At 33.0% G+C, this 26,492-nt stretch overlaps 1 protein-coding gene and 1 pseudogene across 2 annotated transcripts in view; both read right to left on the bottom strand.

The window, feature by feature from the left end:
• The window catches only part of LOC145277512 (serine/threonine-protein kinase unc-51-like), a 146,910-nt gene that overhangs the window by 89,011 nt on the left and 31,407 nt on the right, over positions 1–26,492 (bottom strand). For both annotated transcript variants that reach the window (XM_080128940.1, XM_080128950.1), the window contains exons 3-4: positions 19,554–19,604; positions 8,684–8,753 (exon numbers count right to left, since the gene is read on the bottom strand). In XM_080128940.1, coding sequence (XP_079985066.1) covers positions 8,684–8,753; positions 19,554–19,604 — 121 coding nt within the window. The remainder of the gene's footprint in view (positions 1–8,683; positions 8,754–19,553; positions 19,605–26,492) is intronic.
• Positions 8,875–9,058, bottom strand: LOC145284915 (U2 spliceosomal RNA; annotated as a pseudogene).

Here is a 26,492-nt window from a genome sequence, read left to right as displayed (position 1 = left end):
CGATTACTTCCAATAACAATTACTTGTCCAATTGTCTACTGTACACTGTTTAACCATTATCCTCGAGTGACCTCTTGGCCTTGATAAGTGGTGATGCGTTTGTAAAAAAAAAAAAAAAAAAAAAAATTTGGAAAAACCAGAGCAATAGCATTAGAGTGTTCTGGGGTATAAAAAAATGCCTAAACAACCCCGTTGATATTTCTTGGTAGGGGATCCACTGGCAATTAGCAATAAATGAACCCTTTCTCAAAGAGAAGATAAAACTTAGGAGGTTGGATTTCTTGAGACTGAAGAGAACCATACCTCAGCCTGATTATAGAGTTCGTATCTCCAATGTATGGTAAAACTAGACAGAGGAGGTCTAGATTTTAGTCTAGATAAAACATTATCCTCATCTTTTTGAATGTGGACGGTTATCCCCCATCTGTTTTAATGGATCAAGTCATCCCTTTGTGACGTCATTTATTAATTTATCCACTGTGCATGTTGACAAATGAGATCCACAGAATTTTAGTCATATCCTAGAACCTCCGAATCCAGACACCTCATCTAACGGAGTGCAAGCAACAAATGAACAGGGCAAGAGGGATTCTTGGAAATGCTATTATGAGAGATTGTTGAATAGTGCCGGCAGTCATTTGTGATGTCATCACATTGAGCACAGAGAAAAGTAAAGCTACAAACAAGATCTTGAGTATTAATAATAGATAAATAGATAGATAGATCAAATATTAACCCAATGGGTCACAGGTGGTCTAGTATGTATATAAAGTTGTAGTTCCTATCTGTTTGTGAACAAACTTCTAAAGTTGGGATAGAGTCCACCCCATAACCATATATTTTCTGAAACTACATTATGTTTAGTAATTGGATAAATATAGGCCTTCTATTCTAATAGTCTCTTCCCCAGAACTGCTAGACTTTATAACTTCCTTCCGGACTCATGCTTTCCCAACTGTACTGACATGCAGAAGTTCAAGTGTAATGTGAACAGACATCTTGCTGCTCAACTCCCTACATAATATCCCTACAATTTGTGGCCCCGATAGTAGCCCCCTACATCAAAGTGGCACTGTGCTTTTTATTTTTGATTCAAACGGTAACAAATTTATCATAGGGTCTGTGTTCACATTGATTATATAGGATACAATGTTATATTTTATTTTATTTTTAACTTAAGCTACAGAAAATAAGGAATAGAAATATTAATAGCTTCAGAACTTGGAGCACGTGCACAAGGGTCTTCATTGCTTCCCAATAAATGTCCTAGCTTCAAAAATATTGACATTTTAAGAAAATGTATTTCAATAAATGTCCTAGCTTCAAAAATATTAACATTTTAAGAAAATGTATTTCAATAAATGTCCTAGCTTCAAAAATATTGACATTTTAAGAAAATGTATTTCAAGAAATGTTGCTTCACTTACCTACACTCTCCTCTCATATCCAATCAATACCATACAAAGTGTTAAGAAAAGACAGTGTGGTGTTATGTATATTTATGTATGTGATAAAGAATAAGCTTTCAAAATATGAAATTTCGTTTTATTAATAGTAAACTAACGGGCCCTGTGGAAATTCCACAGGGGACTCATTCATATGTAATATATTGATGTTGGCATTCTGTGGATGTTCAGCGTAAATGGAGACGCCCTGGTACTGTAGCTCTTTTGTTAAAACTGCAAAAATATTTATCTAAGCTAGCAAGGACACCCGGCATAGCCCAGTCATAAAGTACGCTTAAATATGATATTTTAATTCTTGCAAATTTTGTATATATTATTATATAGTCAATTTTCTATTGATTCTTAATTATAAAGTTGTGATTTAAAAATATATATGACTTGGGTATATCAGCTGGAATAAAAACCAAAACTTATGAAGAAAAAAAAAAAAAAAATTTTAATATATTTATTGCAGACTATTATCGTCGTCTTTCTTAGATTTTGTTTTCACAAGGCTTCGGCCAACTATTCCTCTGGCCTTCGTTAGGTGGTAACCCACGACGGGATAGGAACTCCGAATCTCCTAACTGCATTCTCAGCAATTACTGCCATGCATAGTTGTTGTCTAACGATGTTTTGGCCAAGTAAGCCTCTGGCCGGCTTTGAGTAGGATTGAAACCGCTATCTTCAGACAATTCTCACCTGGAATTTCAAGTTATATATAACTGGAGTTCCTTCAGCTATAATCGAAATCAAAACTTATGAAGAATTCTTGGTAAAATTATTTATTACAAGAAATGAACGATCATAATTAAATGACAGTCACTTAGTAGAAAAAAATATGCAAGCGTGGCACACAAAAATGCACGCATGCTATGGTATTAATATATAGATTTGAAAACTGAGGAAGAGGGGGGGGGGCATTTTGTCCACAAAATTTTTTTTAGAATTGCATCATCATTATTTTCTGATATTAATTCTATGATTAATATTTTCTGTATGTAAAACAGCTCATCCCAAACTGCTGGAATGGCTTATGCAACAAGTATCTCATTTGCAATTCTCAGCAGAATTTGCATAACATTGTGCATTGCTATTAAAAAAACAAAAAAAAAAAAAAAAAAAAAACTTTTTTCACCACTTGTGTTCATTTTTCTAAATATTTTACCTTCTTCATTTTATTTTTATTCCATAACAATATCTACAGGAGGCTTTAATTTAAACACAATAACCTACATTTCATAAAGTATTCAAGGATACATATTTTGATAAATTTATTTTCTAAGACTAATCTAGACAATATAGAGAGATATGTGCAGAATAACAAACTTTGATGGGCCGGGGATTTTGGATCAGTAAATGTAGAATAGTTGAGATAGCAGTTTCAGTTCACAGGAGAACGCCAAGGAAAAGCAAGGAAGGAAATAATAAAAATGAACTTGAGAGAGAGAGGAACAAATAAAGAACAAATAAATTTTCAGTATTGTAGGGGAAAAGAAGTTTAAGTGATATTAAATCTTTGCCCCCCCCCCAAAAAAAAAGGAATAAAACAAAATGACACAGCCTTCTCGTTTAAAATGCACCGCATTTATTTTTTTAACCAAAACAACAAGATGAATAAGCAAAGGTCCAATCAGTGAAAGTTCTTTCGAAGTCATTATGACTAGAATGTTAGATGAAAGTCTTTTGTGGAATTAATGAGATTAGAAGGTAAAAGTTTTGTGTGAAAATAATGTCCTTATTTTAAGGTTGGTGTTTTAACTGGCGAAGTTCTCCTTACTTAAAAGTCCCATGAGGAAAATAATTTGTGAGGAAAGTAATTCGTTGTTAATAATTAGAAAATGTGCGGAATGGGTGCGTCTGTGCATAAGTGTGATTTTTGAGTGCCCTCGTGGCGTGCGTAATCATGATTTTGACGGCTTTGTCAGCGACGATGTTATGAAAACGAGAGGCATGTTCTCATGTGACGTCGAAGCGAGAAGAAAGGAAAAAGGGAAGAAAGAATGTTTGATGCGTTTTCATACATTTTAGACTGGTTCCAAAAAAAGATAGCTACTGCTGATATTTTGGTTTTTGTAAAAATGTTAAAAACACAATCTTCTAAATTTTCTCATTGGTCGCTTGTGTCACGTGATACTCTCATCAACTACGTCCGCCAGAAATATGTTCATTTTACTTTTGTTCTTGTGAGAAAAAGTGTGTGGGCGTATTTGAAATTATGCCGTTGCTAAAAAAACTTATTTTTGTGTAAAATGCGCGGAGAAATTGAAATGAATAAACGTTCGTTTATTTGGGCGCGAGCGTGTGTGTGTGTGTGCGTGCATGTGCGTGTAAGTAACTGCACAGTATATATAAACAAACGTTATCAAGAATTTTATTATATTACTTCCAAAAGATACCCCCGCATAACGCGGAACTCTGTTGTATGCTTGGGTACCCGCATCACGGGTACCCAAGCATACAGCAAAGTCCCGATCTTAACATTTGACCAGGACCTTGATAAAGTGTGCACCATCCCTAGGTCGAGACCATTATCATGTCAGGTTTGGTCATGATCAGTTCGGTCATGTGGGCTCTAGGAGAGTATATATACATAGGCTATGACCTTGGTCGTTTGACCGCAACCTTGAAAAATTGTGTGCATCTCTCAGTGGGGGACCATCATGCCAGTTTTGGTCACGATCGGTCCAATGGTGTAGTCTGTAGGAGAGTTGTACACACACACACACACACACACACACACACACACACACACACACACACACACACACACACACACTACTACTTTATATAGGTTGAATAAAAAACCTTATACCATGTTAAATATGAACGTTTTCCTAGATAAAAATAAAGAAATTCTTACTCGTGTACATTCATAAATATTCTAATTAAATAAGCTTTTTCCTGTTTACAACAAAAATAAAATAATTAAATGAAATTATCATTATGGATCATCATAATTCGGTGAAAATCAGCGCTATTTGTGTTTACATTTTCAACGAGACATTTTTTTTTGTTGTTGTTTTTTTTATCAAATTGCTTCTTTTTTTTTTTTTTTTCTAGAAAAGATGTGTACATTTTTTAAATTCGGTATCTTATGAGTTTAAGTTACTAATTATTGTTGAAATAATATCAGAAAACTGATCATTTATTTTCCAGGGATTTTTAAAGTTGACTTATTCAAACTTGAAATGCAAACAATTTTTTTATAATTTTTTTTTTTAAACATGTATTAATTTGGTCCATTATCTTTCAAAGACAATGAAAATGTAGATGTAAACTAAAAAAAATATATTATAAGCCTCTTTTAAGCATAGGGGGCCGTTTTCTTTTCTTTTTTTTTTTTTTGTTTGTTTGTTTTTTTACAGTTATTTTTGCCCGTACCTAATATATACATACATGTATACACTCGCCATCAAATATTCATAAAATGACATCTAAATTGATGAAATTATTAAAAATAAAAATTAGGAAGAGAGAAAGAAAACTGGTTTTAAAATGGAAAAATATGCAAGAAAAAAAAAATATTATATATATATATATATATATATATATATATATATATATATATATATATATATATATATTATCATGGAGAGCAGAAAGAAAAAATAGACATACATTTGCCCTCTCAATTTCTTTAAATTTGTCCAGCATATTTTATTTACTTCTAACTTTTGCATGATATATATCCTCCAAATATTAAATTGATTTCTAATTGTTAAAAGTGACTAATCAGCTAGTGTTCTTAGGTTCATTCTTTGGGTACTCATACTTATTGACATTTAGAATTCAGTTACAGACTAAACATTGCAGACAGACTGAAGTGATCTCATGGGAATATCAAACGCCGCTGTATTTATCAGAGGAAGAGATGAAAAAGGTTGACCAGAGTATATTAAAACATAGTTGCCATGGAAACTAGGTCAGTTTGTTAACCATTTTAGCTGAAAATTGAACTGAAGTAACTTGAACTAAACTTCTTGCACCTAATACTGTAAAACGGGGGGGGGGGTAATATTACACAGAACTACAATTAATCAATTCAGCCTATTGAATAATGAAGAAATGAAAGGTAGTTCCTTGCAGTAACAGATCATGGTACAAAAACTACAAAAATTATTCTGGTCTCAGACAAAATGTCAATCATCTTACCCATAAATAATTATCATGGCTAAATTGATAAAAAATAAATAGATAAATAAAAATAGAATTCAATTCAGTCTGGTTTTATATATCAGCAACAAATGCACGAACAATGTATCTCATAATGTCTGGCAGATCAGTAATCATATATGCAATGCATTGTGTTTGAAAAATCTATAATTTTGAGAAAAATTATGAAAACGTTTGTGTGCGTGTGAATGAGTATAGATTTTTTTTTAAGTGTTATTCACAGAGTTTTAACAAATGCAGAAATAAGATAATACCAAGAAATTACTTATTCAATATTTTTTTATATGATGCCTTTTAAATGTCTTTAAGGATTTTTATTGTCTTAATTTTCCACCATTATAATTTAATTATTGTCCCTTTTCAAAATATTCATTCCAATTTTTTTTTTTTTTTTTTTTTTTAGTAAATTTATATTTTTATATTGGCATTTCAATCGGAATTTTGTCTCATTTCTTTCCTAATTAAATAGCGGGGGTACCCGAAGTTGCCTGGGTGTGGAGAGGTGGTGTAGCGGGGATATTGAGCAAGGGCCAGGCGTAAAAAAAAAATTTTTTTAAAAAAAATAAATAAAAAAAAGCATGGCTAACCGATAGAAAAATAAAAGGGATAAAATGAACGGGGGGGGGGGGGAATCACATAAATAACCTTATTTAAATGTTAGAACTTTTTTTAAATGGGGGAGGACAATCTGTTATGTGGGTGCGATCGTGATGAAAAAATAAAAGGGAAAATAAAGAAGCGAACAAAAAAATGGCATAAATTAAATAACCCTGTTTAAAATGTTAAAACTTTTTAAAAAAATTGTTAAAAAAAAAACAAAAAAAAAAACGAGTCTATTAGGTGGATGCAAACATGAAACCTGAAGCTTACGATGTAGACTCGATATCCGCTGCTCCACCAGGCCGTCAGTGAAACAAGGTAATTTTTGTTTTCTATTTAAACCAATTCAAGAAAGAACGCTGTTCATGCATGTGTGGTTGTCTAAATCGTTATGAAGGAACGATTTTTTGCTATCCTCCCTCATTGCAAATGTCTATTTTTATAGAAAATAATTGACCGTCTTTTTTTTTTTCTAATTCTCACAACATCACTCTTTCAGATGGTACCAGTTTCTACCCGGTCCAATGCCACTGAGAAAAGATTTTGCAACACATACAAACACACACACATACACATTTTGCTTTTTATATATCAGGCTAGCGGGGGTGCCCGGAATTGCTCAGGTGTTTTGGAGGTGTAAAGGAGAAAAAAAGTTTTGGTAGGAAGGTAGGCTCGAACCCAAAGCCTTGACGTGAAGGTGGGGGAAAAAAAAAAAAAAAGGAAAAAAACCTGACATCTTATCCGATGGGAGAGGAAGTGAAAACCGTTTTAATTTAACGATTAAAAAGTTAAATGACAGGTGCGTGAATTTAATGAGGTCAAACATCACGCCATACGAGAAGGAAATTAACTTTGGCTGCAAGCCAGTTTCTGTATTTCCCTCCAAGATGTTGGGGAAAACCAGCTCCCCAGAAAAAAGGGAGTGTCCAAATGAATAGCAATTTTCTGATATAAGGGGTTTCCCCACATTGATCAAACTTCATTGCTTTTCTGGACGTCCCTGTCACGAGTGCCAGAGAGATGGTTATGCTACGGATTCAGTTTCGCTTTTATACTGAAAAGCCAAGCAAACACGTAGACCAAGAAATATCACAAAAATAGCGTGCAAAAGTTGCCCAAATTAAAGATACACGCAACCTCGTTTCGTAAATCGTAGATATTATAATCTAGGTAGCATATAAAAGGTTCTAAGAAGCAGTAACCGCTCCGAGAACCACCCTGAAAAAAAGCCTTTGCCAGATATGCACAAAAAATGCACACACAAACACGTATTTTCACTTTTATATTATAGATTTATAAATTTTTTTTTGTTGAAATGATTGGTTTAATTTTTATGGGGAAAGAGTTTAGTTTACTATGTAAGTATATTGTAAATACCGTAATTACATAAAGTTTTGGTCACAATAAAAAGACAAAAATGCACATTGGAATCAACTGGAAAGTGAAATTGGCCCCACGTCAAATACCTATAAAAGGAAGCGAAAATGTTGGCTTTTGTACCAAAGAAAAAGCTTTTTTTGGGGTCTTTTTTTATTCATTTCTTCACATAATTTATATTTCTCAAAAGTTTATTTCACATGATTTCTTGTAGCATTTTCTTTAAATGATAAAGGCATTAGCATTTCATACAACCAATATATTGTATATAATTTTATCTTTCTTATAAAACTTAATATAAACTTCATAACATTATGTAATGATGTTGCAAAAATTCAACATAAAATAATGTCAAACTTTGTATTCCTACTAGCTATAATATGAGCTCTGTGGAAGCTTAAGTCGTAATCAGAGAGCTAAATTACACCTGCAGTATAAAAATCTGAATTGCTCCACGTTTTAAATTTGTAGACACGAGATATTTTGTTTCAATAGACCAAATATTCAAAGAGGTATTTGGTAGAGACTTTTCGCACACACATAGGCAAAGTCACTTTTATATCTAGATATCGATATATAAATATTTCCATGTGTTAGAACATTTTCATCTTAAATTCTATGCAAGTATGCATAATGTAGAAACTATGCATAAATAGAATTAAGCATAATAGTTAAATTAAGTCAATCATCTAATAAGAAACCATAAAAATGAATCAGTAATTAATGCTCATTTTTCAACAGAATATACAAAGTGTTAACTATGTAGTTGCTAGCATATGCATGACTAAGTATATTAAAAAGTTTTTTTTAATTTTTTTAAGTAAAATAAGTAAAAGTAGGGTTTTAATATCAATATCAGAGAGAGACAAAAATACAATTTTATACACACACACATATATATATATATTTCTAATAATTATAGGATTGGGGTATTTTTTTTTTTTTTTTTTTCAAATTCAGACTAATGCAAACCAAGGAAATCATTAAAAAAAAAAAATGTTTAAACTGTACAATTACACATTTGGCTAGAGTGCAACAACCAGTATAATAAGCCAAAAATAGAATAAGAAAATTGCACTACGTACCCTGCAGATAGTCAGCTAAGTCGCCCCCATTGCAGTACTCCATGACAAGGTAAACATTATTTGTAGTTTCCTAAAAAAAAAAAAAAAAAAAAAAAAAAAAGAGAGAGAAAATATAAAATAAAGCTTTATGCACTTAGTTTTTTTGTACATGTCTATAAATTCTTAAAAACCATCTTGTATATAGAATGGAGGACAGTTTCTCAACTAAAAAAATGTGCAATCTAATACAGCTCCTCAAAGCGGAGTAGTCTGGATAGGAACAAAAATAAAAATTGCCTCAGTCTAGGACTTTTTCACTGATCGAGGTCAGAAAAGGTGAAGTAGTATCAGAACAGATACTACACTATGATCTTGGCCAAAAGGCCGAGAACGAGGATTGCGCAAAACTAAACAGGAGCTACAGCCTTTGTGTACAAGTTTGCACACACAAGATGTAGTTTCTGTTTGTCCACTAACTCCTGGGATTTGGGATTTAACAGAACTTCATAGCCATATTCTGAAACTACATCACCAAGAATACTTGGATACATATATTCCATTTTAATCAAAGCCAGTACAACATTATACAATGATGCTGTCTACATGTACACCGGACATTCATAAAAAGAAAATAGGCTTTACTTTATTTAAAACTTGTAAAGTATAGAAATGTTAATATCTTCAAGACTTGAAGCAGGAGTGTATAGGAGCTATCATTGATTTATATATTTCATTTTGCAAGACAAAAAGTTTAAAAACAAAACAAAATTAGGCACAAGGCCAATCAAAAACGTAGGGAGAGGAGGAGGAGGTTTATGATCATCTTTGTCACTGTACCTTTGATTCGTCTATGCTAATCTTAGAGTTCTCAGTCACCCTAATACCACAAACACACCAGGGGTCATCCTACTTAAGATTCCCAAATTAAATTGTTTTCTTTTTTGTGTTTATAATATACTAGTAGGACACATTAACCGGCATTGTCCAGTGAAAGTAGGTATCATTGCAACGCTATGTTTGAATGATACATTAGCATTCATTTTGCATGCTAATTCCATTATTCCTGAATATAGGAATGGCTAGAGCTCATCCAATCAGAAGGAGCGGAATTAGTCGGAGGAGACATTATTATTTTTGTAACGAAAAAGGGAAAGATTACATCATGTCAATGAGTTTACGATCCAGTTACGAAGGGTGAAACCCCATATATATCCAAAGTGCAGAATACCTCCCAGTGATAACTGGGAGCTGTAAGAGAGCTTGTTATTTAGAGGGAAAAATAAGAACTACTTCCTCTAAAGATGGTTGCAATGGTGATGATGTTGCTCTTAGGATGGAATGTAGGATTTTATTACAACTAAATGTGTCTATAATGGTGTTCTAAGGTTACATAAGGTAGTGGCTAATAATCTAGACATAATAAATTTGCATGTGGCATCTGTTGTTGTAAGCCTACAGTACTTTAGCCCATAGGAGAATTTCTGCAATCAAAATATTATATTTTATTTTTTAGAGGGAATTAGACCTGGAGTCTAAAGAGCAGAGTATATTTTAATGTATTAGCAAATGTATTAATACTATTAAAAGAAAACTGCCTATTGTACTGTAGATCTATAATACACTCAATAAGTATAGGTATCCTAGAGCTATATTAATATTGAGCAAAGCGGTTCATAATTTTGAATTAAAAATCAGTTTCAAAAGGAAAAACAAGCAAAATCAACTAGATTGTACGATCGTTTCAGAAACGATGTTTATTTAAATCGACAATAAGTATTGACAATAATTTGACAAAAGTTTTGTCCTTTAAAAACAAAGTCTCCTCATCAGCAAAAATAGGGGGGGGCAGTTAAAGACACCAAAATAAAACTAGCATTTTAGTAGTGGGCAAGGCAGATATTCCTTTTTTATCTCCATTATAAAATCTGTTTCCATTTCAGTCAGTCTATCTTTTGGCATGCTGTTATATTTTGTTTTCTAATTCAATACTTATTGTCAATTTAAATAAAATGAACATCGTTTCTGAATTGATCATACAATCTAGTTGATTTTGTTTGTTTTTCCTTTTGAAACTGATTTTTAATTCAAAATCAGTAATCGTTTTAATATATATATATATATATATATATACACACACACAGGGTGAGGCAAAGCAACTTGCTTATTTGGAATATCAATTAAATTTAAATAAGTTGCTCTGTCCCAACCTGTATATATAATTGAAGTAAAAAATAGAATTTTATAAAACCGTTATTATTAGAGACATTTCATTGGTGTGGAGTGGGGAAAAAAAGAAAAAAAAAAAGAAAAAAAAAATGGAGTTAGTAAGGCCCTTCCAACCCTTTCTAGATGGTAGACAGCTCACCGTTTTCCAGCTTGATGCCCCCCCCCCCAGAAAACAAGCAGGTCGATCTCTAAATGGGAGTGAATTCTAGATGGGGGGAAACAAGAAATGGGATGGGTGAGAGTTTGTGATGTCACTTCAAGATGAGATCAATTATCATTGATTTCCACCAAAATGCTAGGTTCGACTGAAAGGAGTGAAGGAGGGCGGGGGGGGGGGGGGATATAAAAAAAAATTTAAAAATCAAAATCTATTTTGATTAATATCACTTAAGTACATCCTTCATTTCCAAAATGGAATATTATAAAGTATTAAAAAAAAAAAAAAAAAAATTTTTAAATAAAAAAAAAAAAAAAAAAAAACTATGTTCTGGGCTGGATGCAACACAAAATTCCACATTCAATCTCAACTAACATTGAGTCATCCTACTAGCAATGTATATAGTACTGAGCTTCACATGTTCTTAATACCAATTAGGTTAATTTGCTATTTTAAAAATGTAAGAATTTACATCTATCTAAATTTCTAAAATTAAAGACAAAATATATAAAAGGTTGTTGTAAGATAAATATAAACAAAACATGAACTAAACAGACTGATTGAGAGTACAAAAAAAAAAAGAAAGAAAATAGAGGCAATAACTTCATTAAAACTGCTTATGGTCAATGGTATTATTTTAAAAGGAGAAAAATATACAAAAAAGGATACTGAACGACAGAAAAAGGAGTAGGAGTATAAATGCAACTTTGGAGACCAACTTTAAGGGGATCAAAATCGAATATTTGAATGTAGTGATTAAAAAGTCAGATAATCAGCATAATGTCTTAAAGGTTTAAATCTCATAAAAATCAGGCTTTATAAAAATGCAATACTGATAGTAATTTTATATTTTGCATTAACCCTTTTTTCTAAGCTCATAACTTCATAAATTTTTGTAGTTAAAGCCTAAGAAAAAAATAGTGCCACTTATTTTTTACTATGAAGTGCACTAGCTTCACCTACAGTGGTACGAGAACATTCAACTGTATTCCAGCCACAATAAGAAATATAAGGAGAGGTGTCCCCTGGCACTTTCAAGAAACAAATGGACATCTGGCCGGAAAAGATATCTGACAATGGATTCCATGAACAAAGCTTTCTTAGAACTGCACGCCTTTGGAACTCTGTTCCGTCTGCCTACTTCCCACCTGACTACAACTTGAATGTTTTCAAGTCCAACATAAACAAATTCCTAATGAACCGCCCCCCCTTAAATAAACACTTCATCAAATCTCCACACTAATGTACTGTACTTGCAATAACCCTTATCCCTGAGTGGCTTCCGGGCCTTGATAAGTGGTGACCACCATGTAAAAAAAAAAAAAAAAGCCACCAACACCAGACAGTCTGGGTGCAGTGGAGCTCCAGCTCAGCTGTATCAATAACCAACGGAATAACACAAACTAATAATGCCAGGTGTGTGTGTGTGTGTGTGTGTGTGTGTGTGTGTGTAATAGATGCCATCATAGACTGGAATCTGCTATGCCAAGTCCAAATCCTTTTGGATAGATTGTGTTCAACTATATACTAATAACCTTAATTTGATTTTTGTGTGCTCCAGATTTGATTAGTGACTCGGTTGTTACCAAGAGTTGGACTAAAAAAAAAAAAAATAAATAAATAAATAAAAAGAAAAAAAAAAAAGGAAAAAAAGAAAAGAGTACTAAAGCTCACTCATAGATAGTACTACTGGCAATGTCTTTATATAGCTGAAACTAACCACCTCCAGCATCATAAGAATTGGTTCAGTACAGGCAAGGGGTACACTTCCAGGTCACTTTATCAAAGCAAGTCATTGGAAATTTGATGATCATATTCCAAGACCATTCTGCACACTGAATGATATGGAAAACCATTAGCTTTTAAATTGCAACTTGTGTTCAATGAATTGTATACAATAGTATTTCATTTCAACATTTAAAATATTTTTATAGAATGTAAAATGCACCTCCAATGAAAATAATTCTTCCCAGAAGATCATAAATCTGATTGCTTGCTATTTGAAAATTACACTTAAAAACCTTTTTAAAAATGAAGCCATTTTTTTTTTTAATGCTTAAAACTAAAACAATGATTGCAGATTAAAGTATTTTAGATATTTTTGGTCTGAGGATTTCATTACATTGATTGTCTTCAAATTTTCGTCACCAGGTGTTTACAAAGGTTTTGCCCGGAGCCGTCATCAACAAAATGAAACAAGTTTTTTTTTTCTTTAAATCATATTTTTTTAAACTAAGTAAACGAATAAAAAATTGGATTATCATTTTTTTTTGTTTGTTTGCTTATTTGAAAAAATAAAATTTAATAATAAAAGATAAAATTAAAAAAAATTGTTTTATTTTGCAGATGACAGCTCCAGGCAAAACCTTTGTGATCACCAGGCGATGGAATGTGAAGATAACCCATTGTTTTTCTTCAAACTATTGTCCTCAATGTTGATAAAGAAATTCCATGGTTTAAAAAGAAATAACTAAGGATTAAAAAAAAAGTAAAACTTGATTTTAGTTAAAAGAAAAATGGAAATGAATACAATAGAAAGCAAACATCTTGTATAGACTTGAAAAATGGAGGTTACTTTTCACGCAGAAACAACACTTATTAGATTCACAGAATAGGTTATGATTACTAATACATATCTTCCTAAAACTATTGGAACTGGAACAAGAAATTTGCACGATTCTGTACATTAATATATTTTGGATTTTAGCTTCTGCTGAAGACTGCAGTCTTTAAAATCAGTTTTATTACCCGATATCCTAAGTGCACTTCATGCCAAATTTGTTGCAATTCAAGCCAATAGTTTTGAACTGCAAGTGTTTCTTGCTTTTACTTTTTTTATTATTATTATTATTTTTTTTTTTTTTACAAGGTGATCACCACTTATCAAGACCCAGAAGCCACTCAGGGATAAGGGTTATTGCATGTACAGTACGTTAGTGTGGGGATTTAATAAAAGTGTCTACTTAAGGGGGAGGTTCATCAGGAATATTAGTACTATTAGTAGCGATATAATATTCACCCTCCTATTACACACCCATTAGGTTGAGGGGGTTTCCTGCAAAATTTGCAAGTTCATCATCATCATCATTAGTATTGATTCTTCACGATACATTCAGTGCTGGTGCTTCATACCAAAATTATGTGAAATACTGTCAAATAGTTTAAAATTTGTATCATTGCTTTAGTACAACAGAACACAGATGCATGTATGCAAATGCATACGAAATGACGTCACCATAAGGATAAAGACTATACCAAAGAATGTGTGCAACAGGCAAGTGTTGGTTCGTTTTTGTTTTATGGCATATCAACCCTTTTCAGGTTATTTAATGCCGAATCCAGTTATTTTGAAGAAAAATATTTTAATAAGATATATATATTTTTTTTTTTTTCAAGTCAGTTTTTATTTAACCCACAGTTGGGACCCTAACAGGTACTACCACTCTGAGTCAGAGTGGACCTGGGAGCAATGGCAATTAAGGGGTGGCTCCACACTCCCCAAAGCCCGCAAGCTGGGGCTTCACCATCGGATATAGTTTAAAGTCATATCCAGGACCAACAGGCAAGGGAACATGTTCAGGAACATGTTGAAGAGCACGTTAGAGACATCACAGTTGTAAAGAGAAGTCACGTGTAGCAGGAGGATGGGGAATAAATCGAGTTATTTGATCTAAGTTTCTTGCGATATAGACTGCATACAACGTGTGGATCCCATGCAATGTTGTTGTAGTAGTAATAGTAGTAGCTTTCAAACCGATAAGAGGCTTTTATAAATTTGCAATTACAAATATACTTGTTTGGGAACATATAAGTGACCAACAGAGAGAAAATAAGGTTCAAATATAATACACATCTATATGTTCTTCAAAATATTTTAACTGTATCAATATTTTGTTAGAATAGCTGTTTTGGTATATAGATTTTTTTCGTTAAACTAATGGATATATTAGATATACACCCATTTCACCAGGGAATATTCTGGAAAAAATATATCTGTATTTAACCGAGACCAAAATAGTTCTGAAAGTGGAGGTGGAGTGGTAGAAAAATAGGTGTTGCCAGATGTCTTTAAGTTAAGACCAGGAGAAGAGATGAGTCAAAAATCAACGTCATTGATTTCATGATTCACAAGCAAGCCTATAAAGCCAATGAGTTACGGTTAGGGTTAGAGTCTCAATTATAACAAGTGCAAATTCTTCTACACGGAAGTAGAGCATGAACCACCTGACATTCAGCTGTAAAGTTCTGTTGGGGGACGGTTATTATACAATGTGGCACAATGGAGTGTGTAAATATTCGCCCATGTATGGAGTATTGTTGTCATATTTGGGCTGGTGCATCTGCTACTAGTCTCTCGCTCCTAGACAAGATTCAAAAGAGAGTCGCCAATCTGATAGGTCCTGAACTGGCATCTAAGCTTCAGCCTCTGTCCCATCAATGAAATGTTGCATCCCTCTGCTTGTTCTACAAGTACTTTAACAGTGCTTGCTCTGACGAACTGCAAGCACTTGTACCCCCCTCAACGTAAATACCCTGACAAACCCGACAAGCAGCAAAATCCCACCCCTTCACAGTAGAGATCCCTAGATGTAAGAGAGCCTTCTACTCCAGTAGTTTCTTCCCCAAAACCGCTCGACTTTGGAATTCCCTTCCAGGTCCCTGCTTCCCCAACTGTACTGACATGCAGAAGTTCAAGTGTAACATGAACCGACATCTTGCTGCCCTAGATAGTACTCCTATAGCTTATGTCCCTGATAGTAGCCCCCTACATCAAAGTGGAAACATGCCTTGTTTGGGGTGAAAATGTAATACAAATTTTTTTTTTTTTTTTTAAATCTCCACTGGAAAATCTGTAAAACGCTGAATATCCAGCATAGAAGCAAGTCATAGGAGCATATATCAGAAAGAACAGTCGGAAATAAATCATACACCATCCATTATTATGACTATAAAATTTCTACAGTTATGTACCAAGAAAATGGAGCTGTTAAGCCCGATATAATGATATGGGACAAGAGAGAGAAAGTAGCAATCCTACTTGAAATAAGTATCCCTAATGATGCTAGCCTTAACCGAGCTGAACAGAAGAAGATAACGAAATGTTGAAGTCTTATGGACGATATGAAAAGAAACAGGAAGACCTCCATCATTTCAGTAATCATAGGAGCAATCGGACTTGTGAAAAAGAATTTTAAAAACTACCTGTTGAATATACCTAATGAACCAAGTGCAAGAGAAATACAAACAATTGCACTGAATGGAACGGTTAGAATCAGTTAGAATGACTGAAATTATGGGTGTTTGCCTGGCATCCAGTAAGATACCTCATCCTTATGAAAAACAAAATCATAAGAAAATCAACATGGAAGAAACCAATCTACTAGTGTTCTGCAGTTATATTTTTATGGACAAGACACTGGCAGCATAGTTCATTTAACTTATGATGCATTACATATCCTAAAATCAGTTGTTTGCACCTCAATTCACCATTGTTAATTTTTAATTCCACTATAAAAAAAAAAAATCCAATATTCCAACTAGCTTAATTTGCCAAAAGACTATTCAATATATTGAAAAATTAACAAGAAAAATTGGCATTGCCTAGAATTATATTAGTGGCTGTTCTTTTGTGTCAAACTCATAATACCACAGTCCTAATATTCTTACTATTACACTTTATAATATTTAATTTTGAGGATGGAGCCGTAGGATGTCTTCAACATTGATTGGGCAAAAGGGAATGTAAGTAACCTGACATTAATTGAATAAATTTTGAACTCCTCCCCTTGAGGCACACCTATCACTTCATATGAATCAACAATGACCTCATGCACACTTCCTATTCCAATAAATCCGTAAACACCCTATTAATATTTCTCTTTTCTTATAGTTCTTAATTTCTATAATTTTCAAGTTATAAATAGAATAAAGTAAAAGGTTATATTTACTTTTTATAAAATGAAATATATATATATATATATATATTTATATATATAATGAATAAATGACAAAAGTCTATATTCCAAATTTCATGATGTTGACCATCTTACAATTTATTTCTTTAATGCAATTGACATTTACATTTCCTGACAGTATCTGTTTCATAGCACAAAATCATTCACTTTATTATTATATCAATCAATGAATCTATTTTGCCCTTAACTCATCAGAAGAAATAGCAACTACCAATCCACCACAATAAAATGCATTTGGGCAGGATTAAAAAATCCGAACATTGGAAGAGAAGCTGCAATTACCTTATTATTGGCTTACATTATGCCATTTTGAACTATATATATTAGTTCAATATATATATATATATATATATATATATATATATAGGGGAGGGGGGGGTCTATACCCAAATTCCTAGGAGTTTGGAGGTGAAGGGTGGGGGACCAGGAATTACAACTTTCTAAGTATAAATTATTGTGGTAAAATATCTTCTGCCGAAACAATTGTGTATGGAATTGAACAAAGTAAAAGGTTGGGGAAAATCACAGTCTAAATGAGGGGAGATAAACAAACCTATAATATTTACTTACATGTGCCAGACTATTATCATTACTTGTTATGGTTGTTATAGTCCCACAAAAATATCAATTCCCATCTGAGAAATACCAAAGCCTATATCAACTTCACCATAAGATACATGGGAAGTTTTTGTATCATTACTTGGGGAGGAGGAGGAGGAGGAGGAGGAGGGGGTATCTTATATGCTGTCAAATACATTAACTCATTTTCTGATGTGTCAATCTGTTTACGTGTTGTACATGTTTATGATTTATTGACCCCGAATAAAAGATTTATTCATAGTCTTGTAAGATTCTATAGTTACATTTTCACAAAGTAGAAAGATTGACCAAACACAGCCTATATTAAAAAGTCCGTTTTAGTCCACACCATAAAAAAGAGTTTTCACAAATCAATATATTGCAAGGAGTGTTGACAGTAAAAGTTACCCAAGTAAGTATCAATCTAGAGTACATACACACACATACTAAATGGGGCATTCTATCAGATGCCAAACATTCTCCTATTAGTTTCGGTTGGAGTAACTAAACTAATGGGAGAATATTTGGCATCTGGTAGAATGCCCCATCCATAGCAAAAACAAAGTGATAAGAAAATTAAAAAAGTAAGTTCCATTCCAATGACCAAAGGAAAGAATCAGTCCATTATTATAACTTCTGCTTATTTTTTATATTTTTAATTTCTTTAATTTAGGCAAATGCCTATATTTTCTTTACTATCTTACACGTGTTTCGTTATCATAGAAAATAAGCACACATGTAGGCGAAAAAGCAATAGTGAATAAACAAATAAGAATGTAACTTATATTTCATGCTGTGTTTTGGATGATTTTAGAAGCAAGATACCAATTTCTTTTTCTTAGAATATTGTACAGACAATTTCCTTTTACAAGCCATTGGAGTGTGAACAGAGTTCTTGAAAATGGTGAATTCCCGCCCCCTTCTCATATATATATATATATATATATATATATATATATATCAGAATAATGAGATGATTGATGAATCTTGTAGTTTCAAGTCTTACAAAATTTTGGGAGCTTAATATTTTTCATAAAACTATCCCAGCCAAATATAATTGCTCAATATACTAGATTGAGCAAATTAAAATTTCGGTCTTTATACTTAAATTTCATTTAGAAAAAAACAAATTTTCAAAATAAAAAAATTATTGTTTTGGACAAATACAATATTTATATCAATTTTCCTTAATCCATGGATTTTCCATGTTGGCTCATCTCTTCAGAGGGAAAGTCATTAGCAAAATATTAATTCTGATTTGATATAACTTTGCTATTTAGCACATAAATAGGAAATATATTTTAAAGATTAAATCCCTTTAAGAGACACAGAAAAAGAAAACAAGGGTTGAAAAAAAAAAAAAAAAAAAAAAAAGGATATGGAATTTTGGTATCCAAATAGAATATTAATACTTAAAGAATGAATTTAAAATTTTCAAAAATATCCCTTATTTTTGTCAACCCAAATTTGAGATATTCTGGACATTAAATCATGACTTCTAAACTATTGCACAAAACTAAATTCATCCACCAATCATTACGGATTCTCAATGCAGTCTCCATTTTAGAATTGAATAACATGAAAACTTTAATAAAATAAAATATGCATCAAGTGTGCTTGAAAGCCAAATCACAATGTAATATTAGGAAAATATAAATATTTTACTTGTTTGAAATTTATAACAAATATATTTCGGAGCTAACCTCCATCCTTAGTAGGTTTTCTTTCTTTTTTTCTTCTTCTTTCTTGCCATGTTGTAAAGCTGGAGAAAGAAAAGTCTGTTTGTAAAGAACCGCACGTTGTATCTCAGCGGTTGTATTTTGAAAACTCACACCCTTGACGTTATTCTCATGTTGCCTACGCACTGTTCCAACATTTCAAAATTTTAAATACATTCAATTTAAGAACAATCATCTACTATACAAAAAAAAGAGACATTAAAATCAGTTCTTACCTTACAATCCAACAGAGCCACAACATTTTCATGATGTAGATCTGACAGTTCCTGTAAAAAAAAAAAAAAAAAAAAAAAAAAAAAAAAAAAAAAAACATTAAAAGTCGTTAGACAAATGAACAAAACTCGCAGAATATACAAATTTGTAATCATCAAATATTCATCCCTTTTGCAAAAATCGAAAAATATTTGTGAGCAGAATGTATACTTTGTTTTTCACGCATTTCAATTATATTTCCCGTGAGGGTTCAATGAATATTGTGAAAGACTAATTGACTATGTTGAGCTCAAACTCCAACTTGTCTATTCTTATTAAAGGGTGGAACGATAAAATTGTCGCCCTAGAAAAGACAACATGATTCCATTTCCACTTGATGAAAACCGGTTTTCTTTTTTTTTTTTCTTTTTTATCGCAGACCGTCTACTAGTTGGCCAGTTGTGTACACATCCCAAAAGCGATAGGAGCTTTCTATCATGTCTGAAAGTGACACAATGTTCCACAAGCAAGATTGGAGATGCGCCGCTGTACAACTCATCAAGACCATTGCTAGCACCCTCAAAATGCAAATCCAAACGGTTCAACACATGAGGGCACAGCTCCACGAAGTTCCCAGCCACAGTGATGGTCTTTGGTGTGGTAGTGAGGGCCACATCATGCCACCTCACATCTTCAAAGTCAGCTTGAAAGTGAAACACCAAAGTGTACCTGGATGTGCTGAAGAGTGTGGTGATCCCCTGGTGCAGTCAGGTGGCCGCTGGCAGACCCTGGATGTAGCAGGACTCTGCGCCGACCCACAAGTATAAAGAGACCCAGGTTTGGCTTCAGAAGGAGTGCTATGACTTTGTACCCTTCTCTTACTAGCTCCCCACCTCCCTCAACCTGAATGCGCTGGACTACTTCGTATGGTCATATGTCAAGAACATCGCCAACATGACCTCCCACAACATCAAAGCCAGCCTGATAGCCGCTATTTACCGAGTATTTGTCAAGCTCCTGCCAGCGTTTGTGGAAAAGGCATGCTCTCTGTTCCAGACCCATATCAAGGTGGTGATTGAGGCTGAAGGCGGCTACATTGAATATATGTCAGCTGTACTACATAAGTTAACCGAATTAAATTTTTTCAATAAAAGTGTTTAAATAAAGCTGTAGTGTTTTCTTTAGGGCGACAAATTTATTATTCCACCTTGTATTTACTCACCAATAATATTAGATTTGTAGTGGCATTTGCCTCGGCCAAGTACAGTCTTTCTTTTTTCTTTCCTATGCACCATAATTTAATTTACATTGCAAATTATTGAAAATTTGCAAAATAGGTAAAACAGTTAGTACAAAAGTAAATATACATACTGTTTTTATCAATTAGAATACACGAGATTAAAATATTTAATACATGACAATAACAATATTATCAAATAATCAGTAAAAAAAAAAAAAATCTCAATGATAATTTATTTATGAAAATAAGACATTTAGAGATGAGCTTAATCACACACACATATGTGTGTGTGTGTTTTGTCTCTTCTAATTAGTTTTGTCTTTCAATCGTAGGTGTGTCCCTTTTCTTACAGAGATTTTCATTGATGGCTCTGCTCTCAATGAAAAATCTACTCTAAAACTTCTTAGTCTTTCTCATCAAATCTTTCTTGGAGTACATATATTATACACATTGCTCTGCTTCTTGTAAAAATCAGTTCTATTCTCTATCTCTACAAATCCACCATCAGAGCATGTATGGCATACTAATGTCATATTTGGACTGATGAATCTGTCCCATTTGAGGGTTCTTGGTAAGGCGCAGAAACATATCCATAATTTGATTGGCCCCCACCTTTGCTTCTCTGCAATCTTCTCCTCAGACGTGATGTTGCTAGTCTCAGTCTTTTTATAAATACTATTATGGCACATGTTTTTCAAAATTGTTTAATTTATTCCCAGCTTCCTTTGCTCCTCTCATTTGGCTAGTTGGTCTAGTGATCTCCATCAATCCGTTGTATCAATACCTCAGCTTCCCATTCCAATAGCTTCAAGACCCCCCCCCCCAAGTTGTGGAACTCTCTTCCTACTCATTGTTTTTCTTCTACTTACAGTCTTGGTCTTTTCAAGACTAAGGTCAAGAGGCATCTTCTGTCTTTATAATCATCTTTCGTTCTTGTTAGATCCTTACATCAAATAGCTTCGTGCCTTGTCTGGAATGATTTCCAGAAAGAACACACACACTAGCCTAAACCAGCAATAGAACTTAAAATACAAATGACATAAGACAGGCTCGTCAATTTATTAGAAAACAAACTGAGTGAAGAAAGAGCAAGCAGAAAGAATAAAGAGGAAAACCGTACAAAAAAAGATCAATATATGAGGTGTGTTCAATAAGTTTTCAGACTTTTTGTACAGGCATTTAAGATTATTGTAGACTTGAAAATTCAGTATGTTATTGCTATACATCTCATGAGATGACTGACCAATTTTTATGATTTCAAATTCAAATGAACAACTACAGCAGGAATGGAATACACTAAAGCCTTATTGTCACAGCTGGTAATTTTCAAAAATGTCACCTGCACATGCAGAACGATATGCAATAAAATTCTGTTTTAAACTTGGAAAAAATGCCACAGAAACGTATGAAATGCTTCAGACTGCTTTTGGACCATCTTGCATAAATCAAGCGTCAGTTTTTGAGTGGCATAAAAGATTCAAGGAAGGCAGAGAGTTTGTAAGGCTTGATGAGAGGTGTGGGAGTAAGGAAGTCAGAACATCAGAGTTGATTGGCCAAATAAAGAATTTCATGGATAAAAACTCATGTGTCTATAGACAATAAGTGCACAGTTTAATGTCAGTGTGGGGACTGTACACACATTCATTCACGAGGAACTGAAGATGCGGAAGATCTGCATGAAGTTTGTCCCAAGAGTGGTCCATCTTTATTACAGACTATTTGACCAAGATGGACACAGTTCCTCACTCTCCCTATAGTCCAGACCTTGCTCCCTGTGACTTTTGGTTATTCCCTAAGTTCAAGGAAAACCTTAGAGGCTGCCGTTGTGAGACAATAGAAGAAATGGAAGATGCTGTGTCAAGAGTCACACTCATACAAGAGGACTTCCATGGAGCCTTCCAGAAGTTGTTGGAACAATACAGGTGCGTTGCAGCCAAAGACTACTTCAAAGGGGACTAGAGTTTCATGTACGTACTATCAAGAAAAGTGCCCATATGAAAAGTTTTTAAACTTATTAAAGACCTTGTATATCATCACGGCTGGTTTTGTATTATTACTAATATTCAGGAGAAAACTAGAGAAATATAAAATTATAGATTATTATTACTTTATATACTTAGTCTTTATCAGTAAATGTTTATAAGATTATCATTATATATATTATTATACATTATAGATATTACGTATTTCTATACCATACATTATAGATATTACATATTTAAGCATATCAATAAAGTAATAGGAAAAACTTTTTTTTTTTAAATGGTAAATTATAAATAAACTAGCAAAAATACCTGCGCTTTGCCTGGGACTTTGCTATACACTTGGGTACCTGCTTCGTGTGCACCCTTGCAATAAGTGGATGTTGTAAGAGTAACTATTGCCTAAGGTGTTTAAATTTTTTTAACTACCTCCTAAAGTGACTGAAATCCAACTATGAACTTTAAATAGGTTATATCAAAGTTGACACTTATATTGTTACACATAAAAATTGAAACAATTACAAAGAATTACAATGGTTAACATTTGTTTAGTATCACAGATTTTTAAAGATATAGCAAAGGAAGTTGGCCGGCACCATGGTGGCAGCCTTGGGATAGTGGCGAACCATAACTTGGTGTGCACCATCTCTAGATGGAGTTTATGAAGAGCCGCAGTAAATGTGAGTTTAATGTTTAACCTTGTGCACCATCCCTAGATGGAGTTTATGAAGAGCCGCAGTAAATGTGAGTTTAATGTTTAACCTTGTGCACCATCCCTAGATGGAGTTTATGAAGAGCCGCAGTAAATGTGAGTTTAACATTTAACCTTGTGCACCATCCCAAGGTCAGAGACCGTCATCATGCCAGATTTGGTCATGATTGGTCCAGTGGTGTGGGCTGTAGGAGAGTTGTACACACACACATGAACACTACTACCTTATATATGTTGGCTAACCTATATGGGAATAAACTTAAAATCATCTATATATCAATACAATAGCATGTGTTATTTTCTGTGTCACGCTTACATCCAGGTCGTTTGTTATGTACTTCCATTTCTTGTAATAAATAATTTTACCAAGAATTCTTCATAATTTCGGTTTCGGTTATAGCTGATGGCACTTAAGTCATCTATATTTTTTTCTAAATAATTTTACCAAGAATTCCTCAAAAGTTTTGGTTTCTGTTATAACTAATGGCACTCCACTAATCTATTTTTAAGAAATAATTTTATCAAGAATTCTTCACAAGTTAAGTTTCGATCATAGCTGAAGGAACTAAAGTTTATACACATACACACACACTCAGAAGTTTGGGATTCGGTTCGATTCAAGCTGATGAATCCAAGTCATATAGATACACGTTTTATTTTTTTAAATCGCAAATTTATAATATATAAAAAAATCGATAGAACAGTAACTATAATAATATATATGAAATCAGCAAGAAAATATATTTAAACATATTTTATGACCTGGCTACGCCGCACGTCCTTGCTAGCTTGGATAAATACTTTTGCAGTTTTAACAAAATAGCTACGATAATATCAGAGCGTCTCCATTTACACTGAACATCTACTGAATGCCAACATAAATATATATATATATCTGTACCGAAAGAACAATTATCTATACGTATTCTGCTGGATATAAGCAATAATTTATACAGAAACAATTTTGGTAGAAGAATTTACAAAGAGTGGTCAGTAGAATATTATTACAGATGTTGCGAGTTTGTCTCTGATGTATCGTTATTTTCATGGAAAGTGTTCGACTGAGCTTCAATCTATGGTCCCCCCTCGCCAAACTTTCACAAGAAACACTCGTCTAGCTGTAAACACTATCAATAATTCCCCCCACTCTTTATCTGTGCCTAAACCTAAACGTAGATTCCATGAACAAAGCTTCTTTCTTAGAACTGCATGCCTGTGGAATTGTCTTCCATTTTCCCGCTTTCCGGCTGACTACAATATGGTTGTCTTCAAGTCCAACGTAAATAAGTTCTTGATGAGCCGTTCCATATAAGTTATCAAATTTACCAAATTTTCATTACTGATTACTATATTGTCCAATTTCTACTGTACACTCTTTAACCCTTATCCTTGAGTGGCCTCTTGGCCTTGATAATGTGGTGATACCTATGTGAAAAAAAAAAAAAAAAAAAAAAGATAATTTTTATAATTCTTTACATGTTAGCATGTAAAGATCGATATCTATTTTGTTAGAAATGAAATAAAAACAGTTTTATATTAAGAAAAAAAAAAAGTATTAATTAGATTTTTTATACTAACTTTCACATAACCGGAAGTCTTCAATTTAAGACAAGTTAAACAGGGTGAGAAGGGCGTTGATACGATAGGTTGACGGGTAGATTGTAGGTCATACTCAATTTTCTTACATCCTGATCAGTGTTATTTCATTTAGTTTTATAAATAAAGCATGCTCAGGCATAGTATGAATCCAGGATGCCTCCTGATATGTTATGCATCTGAGAAATGATTTAAGGTTATCTTAGAATCAGCTGTCCCTTTTTAAGGAAGAAGAAAAAAATCCAGTGAAGTCTTTCGATAGTTCATAGGTTCTCAAGAATAACTTTCTAAACGATTTCAGAGAATGATATATAAATAATAAAGAGCTAAAATAAGTGCCATAATCTAACTTATTAAAATTATCACTAATTAATTTTACTTAACTCTAGATCTCAAAAATAAATAATAAATAAAATTCTTCAAATATTATCCATAGTTTGACACACTGAAAACAAAAGTTTAAAAGGCAAAATTCAATTTTCGTCTTAGTAAGGTATTGAAAGTACAGTGTTAATATATACTAGCAAGATACATTAGAAAATTCCATGGTATGAGAAACATTTAATCAACAAATGTTTTGATAACGCTGATATTTTTATGGATAGCGCAAAAAATTAGATTTTTTTTCTGACATAAAAACCAATAACATGCAGCAATCATGAGTTTATCAAGATTTCTATAAAAATAGTGGACACTGTATCTTAAATATAGAACTGACCTAAATAAGATAAATAAGTACTAATACTTAAAGTAATATTGTGCTACATAGTTCAATAAAAATTATAAAATTACATTGTAAGAAACAATCTTAAATTTACTCCTTCAGTTCAACACCTTTTGGCTGACAATGTTTATTTTTGTCCCGTTTCTTTCAACTGTTCTTTCTTTACGTACAGTTTTGCAGACTTCTATCTTCGGTGAAGAACCAGTGCATGTTAAAGATTACTAAATTCCTTCCTCACACCACTACAACAATAATCATATATTATTATTATTATTATTATAATGATATTCGGAAACTGGACTACATCAGAAGTGGGTCGCTGTCATATTCTTGTCCAGGGTTGCCAGACTGGCATTTTAAAGTAAAATTTTGCAAATTTGGCCTTTTATGGATCGGTTTAGCTTTCAAAAATTGTATTTGGCTTTTTTCAAAGTGTAACGTACAGACTAACTAAGGAAGGAACAGGAAGAATATTATACAGATAAGAACATAAAAACAATCAGGGGGAAGGGGAGGTTAAATTAAATTAAAAAAAAAAAGTAAATGTTTTCTACACTTCATACATCTGGCTCTCACTGCTGGATGTTCCATCAACCCTATATATATATATTTCGTGGGAAAAAGTGTGTTGGGAGTATGGAGGGGGGGGGGCGCAAATGTAAACCTCTGCTGCCTAACAGGAATAACCGAAGATGGAAAAGTAAATTT

Source organism: Euprymna scolopes, chromosome 1 (assembly GCF_053919585.1).
Source record: "Euprymna scolopes isolate OS-2025 chromosome 1, ASM5391958v1, whole genome shotgun sequence".
NCBI lineage: Eukaryota > Metazoa > Mollusca > Cephalopoda > Sepiida > Sepiolidae > Euprymna > Euprymna scolopes.
This window is presented reverse-complemented; position numbering and strand designations above follow the sequence as displayed.